General features: G+C 46.4%; 1 protein-coding gene across 1 annotated transcript; it reads left to right on the forward strand.

Annotated features, from left to right (window-relative positions):
• Nucleotides 1–11,925: 11,925 nt before the first annotated feature.
• On the forward strand, nucleotides 11,926–13,674 carry COX6A1 (cytochrome c oxidase subunit 6A1). The gene is made up of 3 exons (XM_005147816.3): nucleotides 11,926–12,087; nucleotides 12,414–12,553; nucleotides 13,419–13,674. The coding sequence occupies exons 1-3, from the start codon at nucleotides 11,985–11,987 to the stop codon at nucleotides 13,497–13,499; spliced, it is 324 nt and encodes a 107-aa protein (XP_005147873.1). The 5' UTR covers nucleotides 11,926–11,984; the 3' UTR covers nucleotides 13,500–13,674.
• The last annotated feature ends 228 nt before the right edge of the window (nucleotides 13,675–13,902 follow it).

The raw sequence follows: 13,902 nt of genomic DNA on the forward strand, positions 1-13,902 counted from the left end.
ACTCTACCCTCCTCAAACACCACCACGGGTTCTACTCCCCCTGCTTTTACAAATCCTCAGAGTCCAGGATCACTTCACTATTCTTTCCTCTGAGGGTCTCTCTCATCCTTTAACACAGCTATGCAAGTACATAAGTAAAAAGAGGTAGAAAGAACTCGGAATCTGCCATACATGCACCAACTTCCAGAGCCTACCTGCCCCTGCATAGTACTTTCATGCGCAGAGACTGCCCAGTAGCCCCTGAGATGCATCAGCACAGAGAACAGCAGCCAGGCAGGGACCAAGTTCACAGTGAACTGCTTGTGTGGCTCTGCTTGGGGCTCTGTCCAGCCCTGGGCTCCACTCTAGCCTGCCTGAGTTACTAACCAGTTTCTCTGGTTTTCAGCAAGTCATACATCAGCCAGAACCAGCCCACACGGTTAGAAAGAACCTTTCTCGGGTGTCCTGGTGAGGGTTAGAGGGTGTGCTCCCATGCAGACTATGTATGGGCTGCTGTGATTCCAACATTTTCCTCTTCAAGAATCCCTCCTTCTCTCCTACAATAGCATTTTAATGCCCTAACTACTTTCCCTGAGTAGATGGGTGCTCTAAGCATCACTATCAGGTTTTCTGTACTCACCTACACTGATGTTGTAGCAAGGTACCCTCAGCTCCCCCATACTGGGGTTGCTGTGTGTCTCCCACCCTTTTTCCTTCTAACTTCAGATCTTCATTCTCCTCCAGTTCTGCAGAGGTTGCACACAAGCCCTGTGTTTATCTGGTGACAGATCTTTCAGTGTGCTCACATGATGACTTTTCTAGAGTGATGGACAGAGATGAGATAAAGGCATTGGTATGCGAGTGCCATCACCCAGTTCCTTCATCTACAAACACAGTGGTATCTAAATTACTGCTGCTCCCTTATTTTTCCCTTTTTGATTTCCTACTATTTTCAGAAATTACTGTTCTGTCTCCCAGTAATAATAGGAAGTCTCTGAAATTGTTGCAGATGATCAGATGGAGCATTTAGAAGTTGTCCTGTTCCACGCAGTCAGAGAGAAATGATGTCCAGATGAGCATGCAGACTCACAAGTTTAGCCTTAAACATTATGAAAACCAATGGCAACCTTTGGTCATTCCAACCTTGAACTGAATGAAGCACAGTGGGATAACCTTCAGTTGGTCTTGGGAAAAGAAGGTTTTCTTGGTGACATCCCAAATGACTTCCAAATCTCAGAATAAAATGAAAGGTGGATCCAATGGTTTGCATTATTCCTAACTTTTGGACTGAACTATGAGACAACACTGAAGTATGATTTTCAAAAAGAGAAAGATGAATTGTTCTGCATCTGTTAAACTCCACTGACTCTGAAGAACACTATCCATGTTCCTACCAGCTGGGTTTGTGTGCATCAGCTGAGTCAGAAGGTGCCATTTCTACATGCAGCATTTCTAACAGCTTTGCAAATATTACAGGCTGAAGCACAATGCTGTGCTCCGGGGGACGTATCTGACCCACAGGCTGCCTTTTCAACTGTCTGCTTTTCCTACATCATGTACATTATGAATGAATAGGCAAAAAAACGTGTAAACAAGAACAGAAAAGGTTGTTGCAACTTCATTAATTCTGATCACTTAATACACTGTAAGTTGAAGTGTATGAATTCCATTCTCTTGAGCACCAGGGTAAATTTGAAGAATCTCTATTGACTTCATTTACACTGATATGCATTAGAATAGTTTCTGGCACATTCAGAATCAAAATAATTATTACAGCAACATTGAAGAGCAGAAGGCACCTTGTTCCCATTTAGATTACTAAATGAGGGCCAGACTTACAGAAGAATTCACCAATTAAAAATACAGTCTTATTTCTCTTTTAAAGGCAGAGCAGAGGCTCAGCCTCGGGGCCTATGCAGTTTAGGGCTGCAGGACTGGCCTTAAGCAGGGTTATGCTTTGCACCTAACTAATGAGAACACAGTGCTGTGACTACTGTCCTCTGAACCTGTGTCTCACAAAAGAAAAAGATGAACTCTATACAAGGAGGCAGAACTATCTGAACAACTTTGTCAGGCCAATATCCAGAGTGGTACTGATACATTTTGAAGCTCTTTCCTTACAGGTCCCTTCAGAGGTCATGAGGAATCCAGGAGGATTTTTTTTTTTTTTCCATGCAAAGACAAGCACTGCTTTGGAATTCTTCACTCTGTGGTTAGGATGCTGTCCATTAAATCTTATACTAGCTTTCCTAGAAGATGAAACACTTGACCCCTTTCAGGCACCAAAAAGAATACCCAACATCTTCATGAGCATCGTAAGTTTCTGGAAGACAGAGAGGTATCACAGTGGGAGAAGGAACTTGAGAAGTCTCCAATAAAAAGAAACCACTGAAGTTGCAATAGCACGGAGGTGCTGCTGCTGGTTTGTCTGCAAGGAAGTCCCGAGAAAGTAGATCTAAAGCGATGCCCTTGAAACACGCAGCTCTGAGAGCCCGAAAATGAGCCAGCGAAATGTCTAGAGAGCTCCTCCTGCCGGCTGCTTCTTGACGGACCCAGCTCTTGCCAACAGAGCGATTTTCGGTGTGCCTTTGCAGGAAGTTGGAAATTAAGGGAGGCAAAGCTAATGCCACGTCTTTCTCATTTGTAATAGCAATAAATCAGTGTGATGCCACACTGTCCTTCGTATCGCTGCCCATTTACTCTCCGACTCCTCAGACAGATGAAGATGGTGTGCCTAAAGGCTGTGGCCAATGCCCAGCACAGCAGCTGCTGAGAAGGCCACAGGGATGGGCCAGGTCTGAGGCCAACCAGAAAGTCAAGACACCAAGTCATGATCAGCAAGGTCCACAGCTAGACACAGACATCCTTACAGCCCACCCCAGACGAGGATGGAGGACAAGGGCAGCTCTATGCATGGCTCCAAAGCAGGGAGGCCCCAGCAGGTTTCTCTCAGCATTCTGGCACACAGCTCTTCCCACAGCACTCTGGTCCAAGGTTACACTGCACCATACCAGGGCAAACCTTGAACACCGGCAGTCAGACTTGTAGGACAGGGGGAAGAGGTTGCAGAGTCAGCTGGTGCACCGTGGCCCTGACAACACACTGCCCAGCACAGGCAGTGAAGAACATAAAAATCATTGAGAGAACCTGGGTACAAACATGCCACAGGGGTTGGCAGTGTGAAAGATTAACAACCTGTACTTCAGCTATTTCAGGCTCTGACTGGGTATGACCTTCACAGGGCACTGCATGTGTCCTTTTATTTGCCAGTCTGTCAGGAAACACCTCTTTCTGAGTAAAATTGCCATCATGATGTAATGACAAAGCCCCTCCAAGGTTTTCACTGATAACTTCAGCAGAAGAAAAAAAACAAAGGTAAACTAATCCTGGCTTCCCATAGAAAAATCCATCCACACTACACACTTCTCTGTGATGTTTCAACTGCTCAGTTCTTTGGTCAAGCTATATCCCAAAAGAAGTAAACAGACAAAACATCCTGGCATCCCATTTCCTACTCCCTCATTGGTAACACAGATTTTACAGGCCAGTCCAACACCCACACCCCTGTCTGCAGGAGAAGGGAAAACACCCTGAGGTGACAAAGCTCAAGAGGCAGGTAACAACTACCTTCAAAAAAAGGAGCTTATCAAACCAATAGGGGGAAGAGTAACCCTTTGGAAGGGGGTGACTGGGATTTTCTTACTGAGTTACAACTGAGAATATCAAAGATAGACACAGAAGGAAAACAATGTGAGGTGAGCATCCAATAGTGTTCCCAGCTGGACTGACATTGATACACTGTTTAAACTAGTTTGCCCTGCAAAGGCTGTGTGGCTACAGCAGCAAGAATGATCTACCGGACAAAGAACATCTTTTATCAATATTAACAAATCCTCCAGATTATGTAAGTTATTCTGGAAAAAAAAAAGTCACATTTACAAGAAGAACCCATAATTTTGCTGAGATAGGGATATTTTACCTCTTTCTGCACAGAGTACTCAGTGTATACAGGACTGTTACTAAATGTGGTTCTTCTGCCAAGCAATTGTATTCCTGTACTTTATATTTCCAGTGTGAAAACTCTCTAATGAAACATTTTAAACCAAAGCCGTTTCCTTGGAGCTGCCTCTGACCTTCTTTTCCTCCTTTTTCAGCTGAATCTCCCTGCCAGGATGAATTCAGACCTAATGTCTGCTCCTCCCATCAGGCTTTTGGATATGTGACAATATCCTAGTCACTGGGAGCTGTGCCTGCTGGTGTCCATTGTCTTGGGTCCAGTCTGGGAGAAGGCTTTAAAGGAAAAGCCCAGAATGAAGCCGATGAAGAGTCCAATGACTTACAGGAATGGCCAACCACACAGCTCATTTCTGCACACATTTATCAGCAACTTGTGAATCCTTAGCAGTTATTTCACAAGTCTCCAGCATAGGAATGGTTCAAGGCTCAAGAAGAGGCTTTTGAAATTTAAAGAAAATTAGACAAATTTGAAATTAGGACACAATCTCAAAATACTACAATCCTGTGCACCAGCGAGAGCTGTGGTAGGATGCCAGGCCTGCTACATTCCATAACAGAGTCCTGACAGGCAAGAAAAGGGGACACACACACAGAGACCAGAGAGGAGCTGCTGGTGCTGCTCTGCGGAATGCATCAGTTTGGTGACAGGCACAGCATGGACATGCAACCTGATCACAGCCACTGCTGAGTACAGCCAAGCAACTACATCACGACACTGAAGTCCCAGAGCAGTGAAAGGAGATAATGTGGGGTCCAAGAAAGGTGAAGCTCATGATGGAGATGGCAAGTGCACGGCCCAGGTAAAACAGGAGTAGGGCTGTGTGATGAGGGACATAGACCATGAGCCAGAAGGTGAAGCAAAGTGTGGCTGATGCCAGGCCCTAGATAAGCCAACAATACTCACAGTATGGTGGTGTACTACCAGAATGGAAGCAAGTTATATGCCTAATTTACAATCAGTCATAATCTGTGACGACATTAGATGCCCATATCCCATGATATCATACAAAGAGAGATACACATGACATCTCTACTGCCTGCCCTAGAGTTTAGATACATGAACAAATACATACCTTGGTAGAAAGTAAAACTGCTTTCTCTGTTAACATCTCCTGTAATCACACTGCAAACAGGGTGCAAATACCTTTGCAGCTATCTATCCAATTCCCACACTAAATCAGTATGTTACCTGACAAATGCTTTCACTTAAAGACCAACTGCCGGCTAGGAATTCACAACTAGGCTTAAACCCTTTGTCTACAAACTCTTAAATTCTCTTCTTCAGGCCCCTGTTCCCCTTTCCATCAGTGTTCTGCAATTTGCCAGCCTCCTTTATGTCTCAGTTATGTCTGCACAATGTGAGGCAGGCAGACCCATGTGCCCACAAACAGAAAAGCTCCTCCAGCTCACAATAACTCAGCAGGCTTCTGTGATTTTCAGAGACTGCATTACTGTGTGCCCATGTCTGCTGTCAAATTCCTGCCTGGACACAGGCCCCATGGCTAACCTCAGCCTTACCCCAAACATGAAGCTGTCTCTAAGCCCTCAAAAACATTCATATTCTCTTGCAGCAACTCTTACACAAAGTGGTGTAAACCTGGCTGGTGTTCCTAGGAAATACAGAACATACCCCTCTGAAGACAGGTTATGATTTTATGCCCTCTTTCTGCAATTTACTGAGAGTGGCTGTGCTCTGTATCACACATTTAAAACACATCAAAACAGATTTGAAGGGTGGACAATCCTCCTGAAGTTTCTAAAGGAAAATGGAGATAAAAGCCATAAAAACCAATCCTTCACACATAGTGGATGCTGAAAAATAAACTCTAAACCTAAGCTAATTTTCCTCTTTCGTCCAAGTCCTGCACTAAAGCAAGCGCATTAAACTGCACCAGCACAAGTTCCCAGGGCTCTTCTAACTTATAGATGCTTGTTGGGACTATAACATAACAGCAGTGAGCACTAAACCCTGAGCAGAGTTACTACAACCTTAGCTACTTTCTACTTAAAACCCTCACCCTGCCCTACTCTAGCTGAGGCTGTGAAATAACAATAGGAAGCTGTTCCTAGAGCTCCTACAAGGGAAGCAGTTATTTCCACGTCCTGCCTTATTTTAAACACCTGTATGTAGGAAAAATAGCACAGATTATACAGAGACCTGTAACTGAGGCAGAATTTTCCCAATTCGTAGAGGCTATTGACTGTGATTGCTGTTGTGTGTTTCAACCTCCTCCTCGAGGTGTCTCCACCTCCCATTACAATGTCACAGCAAAAGAAGACCCTGGTGGTCTGCAAAGAAGAAAAAGAGCAAACGGCAAAACAGAACTGACAGTGTTTATGTAACAAAATTCTGAATCAGCAATTCAGAGAAAGTAACAGTTTCATAAAAAGTAGACAAAAAGAGATCTCATTGACAGATGGTGCTACTAACATCAACGACTTGCATGTATAAAGCACTCAGCATCCCAAATCCTCAAAATAGTTTAGAAGAAGGAATACACTACTAAGGCATTCATAGGGCTTTGTTAAAGTAACCAACAACTTACCACCAGGAGAAGGAATAGAATCCAGGCTTTTTTATCACTGTTACTCAGTTACATGCATTATTTTAAAGCAGCCCTTGGATTTACTCATTTTAGTATAGGTTGAGTAAAAGGAAGCACTAAAGCAAAAGAAACGTGTTCTACATTTAAACCAAGATTTTCCTTGTGGAACAGCAATAAGTATACCCTGCAGCCTTAGGTTTTTCTATGCAGCCATAAAGCCTTCATCCTCTTGACTGTGCTGGTAGTCAGGATAACCCCCAATGCATATTCTATGCCCAGTGCATGCTGCAGGAGGCAAAGATAACAAAAGCTGTGACAAAACTCTATCAGGGAAGTCCTTTTGGGCCCCATTTCCATCAGCTCATAAAAGGAATAGCCTAGACCCCCATGCTGGGCTCTGCTAAGGCTGCTCCACGCTGCAGCTCTTCATTTGCAAAAGAAATGACCCATTCATTTCTCTCTGACCTCTGCAGACACTTCAGACTGCTGACCTCATCTGCCAATGGCCCCCACCACTGCCCCAGGCTTCCTCAAACAGGTGCTCCTGGACTGAAACCTCTGCCTTCCTAGGCAAGTACCTAATGAAACTTCAAGAATCCTGCTCCCAGAGGACTGTCTGTGCACTGGTTGGGAATGTTCATCCCTCAAAAGCTTTATTTCCTATGCAGAAAAGCAGAAAGCAGAGCCCATAGGAAAAGGACGTACAGATGAAAGGATGTAAATGTAACCGAATCAACTAAAGTTAACAAATAGACTTGCTTGTGTGCATGTGTACTTGGCAACACAGATCTCTTCCCTGCAACTACTGCAACTCTCCAGCTGCACTTGGTATTAGTTGTGTAGTTGTACAAACAGGTCCTCTGGTTCCTGCAGAGGACAGAGTGGCATGTGACTGGGATGTTTCCATGCCTCCAGACTCAGTTTTGTGTTCACATGAAAGGTGACAACAGAACTTCAGCAGGGGAATCTGTGTGCTTGCACTACATTTCAGGAAAAAGACATGCTCATCACCCATTTACCTTGGCATTCCCAGCCTTATTACTAAGAGTACCACTATCCATATTGACTTTTGTCCTTAACAGCCCCATTCTTGAGAAATTACCCCATTTCACTGCTAAGGTCACAAAGGCCTTCGGTGGCTGGACTGGGAATTCAGTGTTGGTTTTAAGTCCAAGTTCAGAGCCCTGCACACTGGACTAATCTCTAGACAATAGCATTTTTCTACTTGGCAAAGAGGTCTGCAAGAATGCTGAGGTCATCAGATGGAACCACAGATACAGCACAAACTAACATTACTTTTATGTCAGTTTTATTGAAAAACTAAGCAAACTAGGTCAGTTTTTTCCACTGGTCTCCAAAGAAGACCCAATTACCAGAACGAACATAATGATGTTTAATATGTAAGCCTGCTTGGAAGCTGAACTGTTTGTTCTGAGTGCCACACAGACACCAGCTCTTGCTACTGGCAGAAGAGGCCAGTGAATCAGAGCCCAAAGTCTGATGCAAGAGAAACTTGGGCATCTCAAGCTGCTTTCCCCATCAGAGAACAGCCCTATTAGTTTGAGAAAGTCCCCTGCCTGCTTTATCTCTGAGTAATTAAGAGTGAAATCCTCCTCTCAGTGACCCCAATGCTCTCAGCCCAGGCTGATTTACACATGAAAGGAACCCTCTGAGGGGCTTTCTCCCTTTCACATTCACAACCAGGCAGGACCTATAAATAAAACCGTTCTGAAAACAGGAGCTTTCAAAAAGGTCTGTGTATGTGCACAAATGTGTATGAGAGAAAGGGAATGGATGTGTGCACTTGAGAATGCCTGTGTGTTTGCATGCACATGTGAAGAGTGGCTGAGAAGAATGTGCATTCAGACACCAGCCTGCATACAAACAAGTGTACTCAGAGAAGCATCGACATGGATGTGCTGGTGTGCACAGGTAGTGGGAGCACTTACAGGAGCAGGAGGGCATGTCCAAGCAGGTTCCCAGCTCACAGGGTTCCAGGGGACACTTGTCCGACTCTGCTGAGTCACTCTGAAGTTAAACATAAAAAGACAGAGAGCAGATTTAGACCCAATTGTGCACGTGAGAGCATGTTTGTGATACACTTTCCCTCTCTAAAGCAGTAAAGTACTTGCAGAACAAAACCACTAGTGTTTTCCATTGCTTTGGAGGTAACAGAATCAGGTCTCAGGGCATGTGTTTTCCATTGCTTTGGAGGTAACAGAATCAGGTCTCAGGGCACGTGTTCCTAAGGCTTAGGCAGAAGGTGAGATTTTAAAAAAGCAGCATCTTTTCAGCTGCCCAGGGGAGCAGAATGTTGCATTTCCTAGGGCTGGCATTGGTCAACAGCAGTTTTTAGCGTGCTGGAACAAAAATCCCTCAAAGTTTGAAAAACAAACATGGCTGATGCCATGAAAATGATGTCAGAAAATCAGAAAGGCAATGACTGCCTTTACAGCAGCTTATAAACACAAAAATACCTCAATGTGAATCAGTTCTCCTCCCCACCCTGCCCTGTTCACCCCTGTGTCTATGCAATCAGAATATTTCCCCTTCCACAAGGCCTAAGAAAGACCCTGCACAGCTTCCAGGAAACTGGCAGTTAGTGTGACCCTGTGCTAATACAAACCAGATGACAGAGAGCTCTGAGCCTAGCCAGGGCAGACTGTAGAGTTTCATAAAGCAGGTACCACTTTGCCAGCATTTGCCCCTGTAAGAGGAGGCCTTTTAAGACCTGGCTACATCATAATAACTTGAGAAGTGCAAACTGTTTTACTCCACTGCTCCTGACCAGCTGAATCACTTACTTACTGAGCTGTGCCCATGCTAATGCCAGCAGTGGGACGATACGTGTGCTGGCATCGCTGGACCTGCACTGCTGCCTGGCTGAAGACTCCAGGGTATGAGGCGGGGAGGCTGCACCCTGTGCCCTCCTGACTCCATCACTGCTAGTCACAGCTCCTGGATCTCTCCCTTATTCAATTCTTATGCAAACATTTAGAAGCGGGCAGTAAAAAGCACAAAGGAGGAGATACAAGGAGTGCAAAGCCTCACAGAAGTGCACAAAGCAGAAAATGTCTCTTCTGCTAATTTAAAACACTCTCCCCAGCTCCTTGTATCAGGCAGGAGTGTGTGCGAGCAGAGATGCAGAGCTCCCCTCCTACTGATCTCGCAGCTAAAGCCCTCCCCCAGTTCCCAGGGTCTTCAAATGAAGATTTGCATAGTACTTCCAGATCATTCCCGAGAGAAGGGACAATGGCTCTCTCAACGCCCTCTTCCCCCCCTCTTTCTCTTCCTCCCAAAGCTGATAAAGCCCTGGTGAAAAGGGGAACAAAGGATTTACAGATGTCAGAATATTGATTTCCGCAGTTCCGGGACTACAGGGAGAAGATGAAGACACCCCCCCCCCCCCCCCCCCCCCCCCCGAAACTCTGTGAAGTCTGAGACACAGACGCTATCTCTTCAGCATGAACTTCGCCTTTTGAAGGCCGTATCTGATGGAGGAAACATTGCTATTCGAGAGGGATGAGCCGATCCCTGAAAACTTTAAAACGCACGCAGATGAGATTACAGTGTGAAAGCACAGAGAGCGCGTTTGTTGTTCCCAAACCTCAGAAACGGAGAGGCGCTTACCATGACAGCAGTTTGCCACCCGGCGGGCCAGCGCGGCACTGCTCTGCGCCCCTGCGGCCCCAGCTGACCGTGTCACCTCTCATCAGAGACTCACGCTGTTATCCGTGTCCTCTGCTGCCCACCACTGCAGCGAGGAAAAGGAAGAAAAAGAAAGGCTAAAGATGAATGTCTGGACAGATACTTTGAATTACAGCGGAACCTCCTTGTCTCAAAACTCACTAAATGTAGGGCTGTTAACCTGAAAGCTGACATTTCCTGCCTCAGTGTGCGTTTCTGTGCTTAGCACAGATAAACCCAAGCTTTCTTTTGTGCTAGAAACGTTCCTTCTTTTTTTTGTCAGTGTAGTGAGTCAGCTCCACTGAACACCAGCTCGCTGCAATCGTTCAGATTCTGCTAAACTAAACAGCAACACAATCCAATGTGCTGCATACCCAACAGGAGATGTTTACTGGGTAGCCGAGTCAGTCAACAGTTCTGGACTGTACCACCACCATGGAAACAGCTTTCTCTGTTGGCTACCACCACTGTATATGCCTATTTATATATATAAGGTATTATATATATAATATGTATTATGTATATATATAATATGTATTATATAGTATACATTATAGATATGCTATATTTTTTCCTTTTTCAGAGCTAACTTTGTAGCATTTCTGCACCCAGAAGTCTCCCAGGATGCAGCGTCTTTTAGAAAAATGTACACTTTGAAACCTCCTCAAAATCCTGGATTTAAAAAGGTATTTTTTACGTTAATCTAGTTTCTAAACCAAGCTACAGGCCCTCAAATAGGTCAGCTCTGGGAAAACCCACACGGAGGAAGTCCTCTCCGCAAGGCAGCAGTGCACACTGCTGGGTTCAATAGCGGGTTCCATGCTACAAGGCCACAATCAGACAGAGCCACTGAGCCAGGGGCAGAGCTGACTGCTCATTCACCACCATTTTCCCTACCCCTCTGTAAAAACACAAGCTGTCAGGATGACTGCAGTCATCACAGTGACAATAACCATGACGTATCGCAGTTTAATTTATTTCATACAACTATACCAAAACATCCCTCACAATAGAAAAATACCAAGGTTTCTTCCAATAGCTGCCTGTCCTCCCTCAGATAGAAGGTATTTTTCACATGGAATCTTTTGTGTCTTCCAGCAGTCACTCCTGATTAATGGTACATTTCAAGACTACATGAATCAAACCCATTAGACTCCTAAGGTACTTAATAGGTAGATTAATCACAGCTGCCAGAATGACAAAGCCTAAGAAAGCCACATTTTACATCAGTGTAGCACAGATTACAATGAAACCACCACCATGCTCAGGTTCATGACAGACCTCAACCCCACATCCAGTTGCTCTCCACAACCCCTTGTTGCTCTATGGGAGGAAGAAGTGCTCACAAGGAACTTCTTTTAATTATAACAGCTTGCTCCAAGCCCCTGTGTCCAACCTGGCCTTGAACACTGCCAGGGATGGGGCAGCCACAGCTTCTCTGGGCACCCTGTGCCAGCGCCTCAGCACCCTCACAGCGAACAGCTTCTTATTCACCTCATGGCTGCCCCGCTCGAGGGACCCTTCAGCCCCTCACACCTAAACCCTCTCCCTTCTGCCCCATCCCCTCAGCACCAAAATGGCGCCAACCCCCGTACACAACGCATGCGCAACATGGCAACATCAGCCCGCGGCAGCTCAAGGTCAGCCTGGCAGGAGAACGCAGCGCGCATGCGCGCAGGGGAAGAGCGGTGGGACGCGCAGCCGCTGTGTCCCCCGCCGGCCGCCGTCGGCCCCAGTTCCGGTCGCGGTTCGGACATGGCGGCGCTCGGAAGGGTGTCCCGGGCGCTGCTCGGTGCCGCCGCCCCGCGCTCCCTGCCGGGGCGGAGCATGTCGGCTGCGGCCCATGAGGGAGGCGGAGGTAACGGGGCTCTTCGGGGCGAGGGCGGTGTCGGGCCCGTGGGCCGTTGTCCTTGGCGGCCGCTGCCCTTGACAGCGCTGTCCTTTGCGGTAGGCGCTCGGCGGGCGCGGGCGGTGCGAGCCCCGGCTGTGCCCCGAGGGAGCTGTGGCGTGAGCCGTAAGCGCAGGGTCCCTGTGCAGAACGGGAGGGAGCCCCACGCTCGAGTGAGGAATGAGAGCATTCGATGTCTTCTCAGTCCCCTTGGCTGCATTTAATGTGCGCCGGGTCACTAACGCTAATGGAAACGTTTATCCTGTCCTTTTACTTCCTGTTGTGCTCCCCACCAGCCCGCATGTGGAAGATGCTGACCTTCGTGGTGGCCCTGCCCGGTGTGGGTGTTTGTATGCTGAACTGCTACCTGAAAGCGCAGCACAAGCATGAAAGACCCGAGTTTATTCCCTACACTCATCTCCGGATCCGGACCAAGGTACATTCCCCTGCTCTGTTTAAAGACCCTCCTTTTGTTCTGTGATTGCAGAGCTACCATAGTACCTGCAGCTTTCTTGTTTGCTACATGAGGTGCCATGCACTTAGCCATGATTTTGACCTGTAGCTTTGTTTCTGAGGCAGCGAGTTCCTTACAGCTTAGGTGAAGCACCTGTGGTATTCGCAAGCCTTCTTACCCCAAGTAATCCTGCTGATGGCTTGCTGGAAAACATTAGTCTTGGAGTTGCTGTGCTTACCTTAAACTAATATGGATCTGAAAGGTAACAAAATCCCAAATTCTCAAAACTGGCCCTCCTTCTGTAGCACAGCTGATAGCAAAGATCCTTCCAGCACCTAAAGGGGCTGACAGGAAATCTGGAGAGGAGCTTTTTACAAGGGCATGCAGGTGTGAAAAAAGGTGAATGGCTTTAAGGTGACAGAGAGGAGATTTAGATTAGATTTTAGGGGGAAACTCTTCCCTATGGGGGTGCTGAGGCGCTGGCAGAGGGTGCTTAGAGAAGGTGTGGCTGCCCCATCTCTGGCAGTGTTCAAGGCCAGGTTGGACATGGGGGCTTGGAGCAAGCTGCTCTAGTGGAAGGTGTCCCTGCCCATGGCAGGGGTTGGGTTAGGGTGAGCTTTAGGGTCCCTTCCAACCCAAACCATTCAGTGATCTTGTTTAAGACAGCAGCTCCAGCTGAGGGAGATGTTCTCTAACTCTTGCTTCTGCAGCCTAGGAATGGATGTCAACTTGTTTAATTCATCAGCCTGAGGAGGTGTGTGATGTCTGAGTCCGTGTTGCTGTTGGTTTCCTGTGCTTTACGGATCACTCAGCTGACACTGCCTTGTCTTCTTTCTTCATTCTACAGCCTTTCCCCTGGGGTGATGGGAAGAGAACTCTGTTCCACAACCCCCATGTTAATCCTCTCCCAACCGGTTATGAAGATTAAAACTAAGATCCTGACCACAGCCAGAACCTTGGCTCTTCCCATCTTGGAACAGAATGTTGTGTGGGAACCATCGTTTAAGAAACTCTGTATTCCTTCTGTGATGAAGCGGAATGGCATGGTGGCCTCTGTCTGTGCTTGTGAAGAGGTCCTTTAAATAAACAAGTCTGAACTTGAATTTAGCACCTGACCTTTTTGTTAATCTGAATCCTTAGAATTTCTTTAGTTCAGTGTTTGCTTAAAACATTGAGTATACAGTACAGGAGCAAAGTTGCATAAATGTTCATAATTGCTCCTGCATCTGATACACTGACAACAGGAATGCACATGGTCCAAGACACTACTTCCTCATGTCTGGTTTAACTGATCACTGTAAACTCAAGAGCCAGATGAACAGGTGTCAGGC

This window comes from Melopsittacus undulatus, chromosome 12 (genome assembly GCF_012275295.1).
Source record: "Melopsittacus undulatus isolate bMelUnd1 chromosome 12, bMelUnd1.mat.Z, whole genome shotgun sequence".
Lineage (NCBI taxonomy): Eukaryota > Metazoa > Chordata > Aves > Psittaciformes > Psittaculidae > Melopsittacus > Melopsittacus undulatus.

Excerpts from the sequence above, each read along its gene's own strand:
- COX6A1 (XM_005147816.3), top strand. The coding sequence starts at position 11,985 with ATGGCGGCGCTCGGAAGGGTGTCCCGGGCGCTGCTCGGTGCCGCCGCC. Across the intron at positions 12,088-12,413 it reads GGCCCATGAGGGAGGCGGAG|CCCGCATGTGGAAGATGCTG; the intron begins GTAACGGGGCTC and ends GCTCCCCACCAG. Across the intron at positions 12,554-13,418 it reads ATCTCCGGATCCGGACCAAG|CCTTTCCCCTGGGGTGATGG; the intron begins GTACATTCCCCT and ends TTCATTCTACAG.